Source organism: Ursus maritimus, unplaced genomic scaffold, assembly GCF_017311325.1.
Source record: "Ursus maritimus isolate PB19 unplaced genomic scaffold, ASM1731132v1 scaffold_11, whole genome shotgun sequence".
Taxonomy (NCBI): domain Eukaryota; kingdom Metazoa; phylum Chordata; class Mammalia; order Carnivora; family Ursidae; genus Ursus; species Ursus maritimus.
The window spans coordinates 16,303,151-16,305,903 of record NW_024423453.1 but is presented as its reverse complement, the minus strand read 5'-3'; the positions used below and the strand labels follow the sequence as shown (position 1 = coordinate 16,305,903).

Here is a 2,753-nt window from a genome sequence, read left to right as displayed (position 1 = left end):
TTTTTTTTTTTTAAAGTAAAGACCTGCATCTTTTGCTGGTTGCTATTTTGGAATCAATAAAGACCCAAGTAATACAAAAGCACATTTCCCATTCTTCAACCCAGGTTTTGTGGCAAAGCTTTGGCCTCTTTCCCTATCACCTCACATGTGTGAATGACATTCCATCAGCATCTTATGGTAAAGAGGTAACTACTGGGGAGGGATGTTCTGCACCTGGGCAGGTCTTTTCTCAGGCAAACAGAAGAGCAGATTCTTCACCTGAAACCCAGGAAGGAAGGCCAAACACACAGCTTTTAAAATGGCTGTTCAACCTACACTTACAGGATGACAGTTAAAATATACTCTGATCCTCTTTCTCTCACTTCAAATTCCATCAGTGTTGTTAATTGGCCCATTTTATGCCCTTTTCCTCCTCTTTGCTATAGACCAGCTGGTCTCAAGTGTGGTCCCAGGTCAGCATCACCTGGGAACTTGTTAGAAAAGCGAATCATCAGGCCCCACTCCAGACCTAAGCAATCAAACTCTGGGAGACAAGGTTCAGCAATGTGTTATAACCCCCCAGGTGATTCCAATGCACCCCTCAAGTTTCAGAACTGTAGGCCAGTGTTATTTCTGTAACTACAAAGAGTTTTTACAGAACACAAAAGTGTACACTAGTGCAATGAGTCCTTCACGCGCTTTACATAAAGTATCATTTGATCCTCAAACCTGACGCAAGGTAGATATCACCCCACTTCAATACGAGGGAACAGGCTCAAGGTCCCAAAGCTAATAACAGCAGGTGGAAGATTAAAGTTTTTGCAGTTCTTGTCACTATTAAAACAAAAGTGTGTCGCACTTTATTAACAAAGTCCGTATCTTTTGCTCTGAAAGCGGTCAGCAATTAGGGAAAAAAAAAAATGGGTGAGAGCAGTGTGCCAGCTGGCTCAGATCCTACCAAATCGGAGTTTAAGGGCACGACTCAGAGAAGGTATTTTTCCAATAAACAGCACTTAATTCAACTTTGGTCCCTCTGTCTTCGTCCGCGGGACGGCGCGCCCCCAACACAGAACGGACTGGAACTTCAGGGTGGGGACCCGGGCGGCATCTCGGCGAGCCTGCTCACCTCTCCGCCGCCGGGCATCCCCTAAGCAGCAGGTTGTCTGCGTGAAGGGAGCCCGCCGGCCAGGCCCAGGCAGCCTGCGGCTCCGGGCCCGGGGGACTGGTTTACCAGGGGAAACTGGCACACTCCGAAGCCCGGGGAAGTGTCTAACCCGACACCGCAGCTCCGGGGAGGAGGGGGCGAGTGGTGAACCCGAAACCGCCGAGGGCTGCGCGGAAAGAAACCACACGTCCCACTAAGGTCGGAGTGGAGAGTAGGAAGAAGCTGGAATGGAGGGGCGGGGGGGGAGAACCACAGGAGGTGGACATGGGATGGCGGAGGAAGAGGGGGCCAGCACTCACTATGAGGGTCGCTCTTCTCCCGGACCCCGTCCACTCGGCCGTCGGGGTGGATGCGCAGGAAGAAGCCCCCGTTTTTGCAGTACAGCCGTTTGGGGTCCTTGAAGTGGCCGGGCGGGAAGGCGCCGCTGCCGCCATCCTCCGGCAGGGCGGGCAGCGTGGTGATGCTCCCGGCTGCCATGGCCCCACCGGGGCTCTGCCGGGGTGCCCGCGCCCCTGGAGCCGCGCGGGGAGCCGCCGCCCCCCGGCCCCGGCCCCCGACCCGGTCCGGGGCACGGCCACGGCCCCGGCCCCCCAGCCTCCCGCCCGGCAGCGCGCGACCGCGCCCGCGGGCCCCCAGCCTCGAGCCGCTCGGCCTCTCCGCTCTCCGGCTGCCCTAGTGCGCGGTGCGCCGCGGGGCTCGGGAGCTGGGGTTTAGGGCTGGGTGTCTCCGCGGCGGCCGCTCTCAGGAGGCCGCCTGCCCTAGCTGCAGCGCCCGGGATCCGGCAGCAACCGCGGGCACCGCGTCCGCTGGTCTGGCACCGGCCGGGCCGCGGCGTCACATCTTCTACATCTCCACCCCCGAACACCCACCACCACTCCCCCACGCCCCCGGCCCTCCTCCCTTCCTGCGCGCCGCCCCCTACTCGCTCGGGGCTTTTTGGGGCCGGCCTCCGGGTCGGGAGCTTTGGCCGCAGCACGCAAGCGCGCGACATCGGTCCCGGGGGGAGCCCGAACGCAGCCGGGGGCGGGGGAGGTGCGGAGGGCGAGCGGGGAGGCGACCGCAGAGGCCTCCGCAGCTCTAGGGGCTCGACCCCGGCTAAGTTCCCCAGAAGTCGCCCCAGCCCAACCCTGCGCCACCCGAGCCACATTTAGTCTTCCTCCACGCTGCGGAGCTTTTGCTGTGCAACCAGCCGTGACTCAACTTTGAAACGTTTAAATGCAACTTTCTCCCCCATTCTTTTTCTTGTCAGCATTGCAAAGCGAAGAAACTCTTTCCACTCCCAAGAAATAAAGGAATCGGAACTGAGGGAGGATTCTGTGTCAGAATAAGTTTGAACACCTCTAATCACTAAAAGACGAGGGGTACAGGGGTACGTGCGGGGCGCAAATCGTTAAACTTGAAGGCAGAGGCTGAAATCGTTGACTAACAAAAGGAAAGAATGAGGCCAGAGGAGGGGAGCAGACCAGACTGCTTAAAGAAGAAAGGTTTTCTTTCACCACCCTAACTTAAATTAGACAACGTGGAAAGATGAAGATAGGCCTCAAATCCTTATGTGATAGAAGGGCGTTAATGTCTTATTCCTAAACTGGCACTAGCCCTGGTTAAATTG

At 57.1% G+C, this 2,753-nt stretch overlaps 1 protein-coding gene across 1 annotated transcript in view; it reads right to left on the bottom strand.

The window, feature by feature from the left end:
- The window catches only part of FGF2 (fibroblast growth factor 2), a 63,430-nt gene extending 61,139 nt beyond the window's left edge, over positions 1 to 2,291 (bottom strand). The window contains 2 exon segments of the mRNA XM_040626567.1: positions 1,444 to 1,903; positions 1,905 to 2,291. Of these exon segments, the coding sequence (XP_040482501.1) occupies positions 1,444 to 1,903; positions 1,905 to 2,291 (847 nt within the window).
- Positions 2,292 to 2,753: the final 462 nt, after the last annotated feature.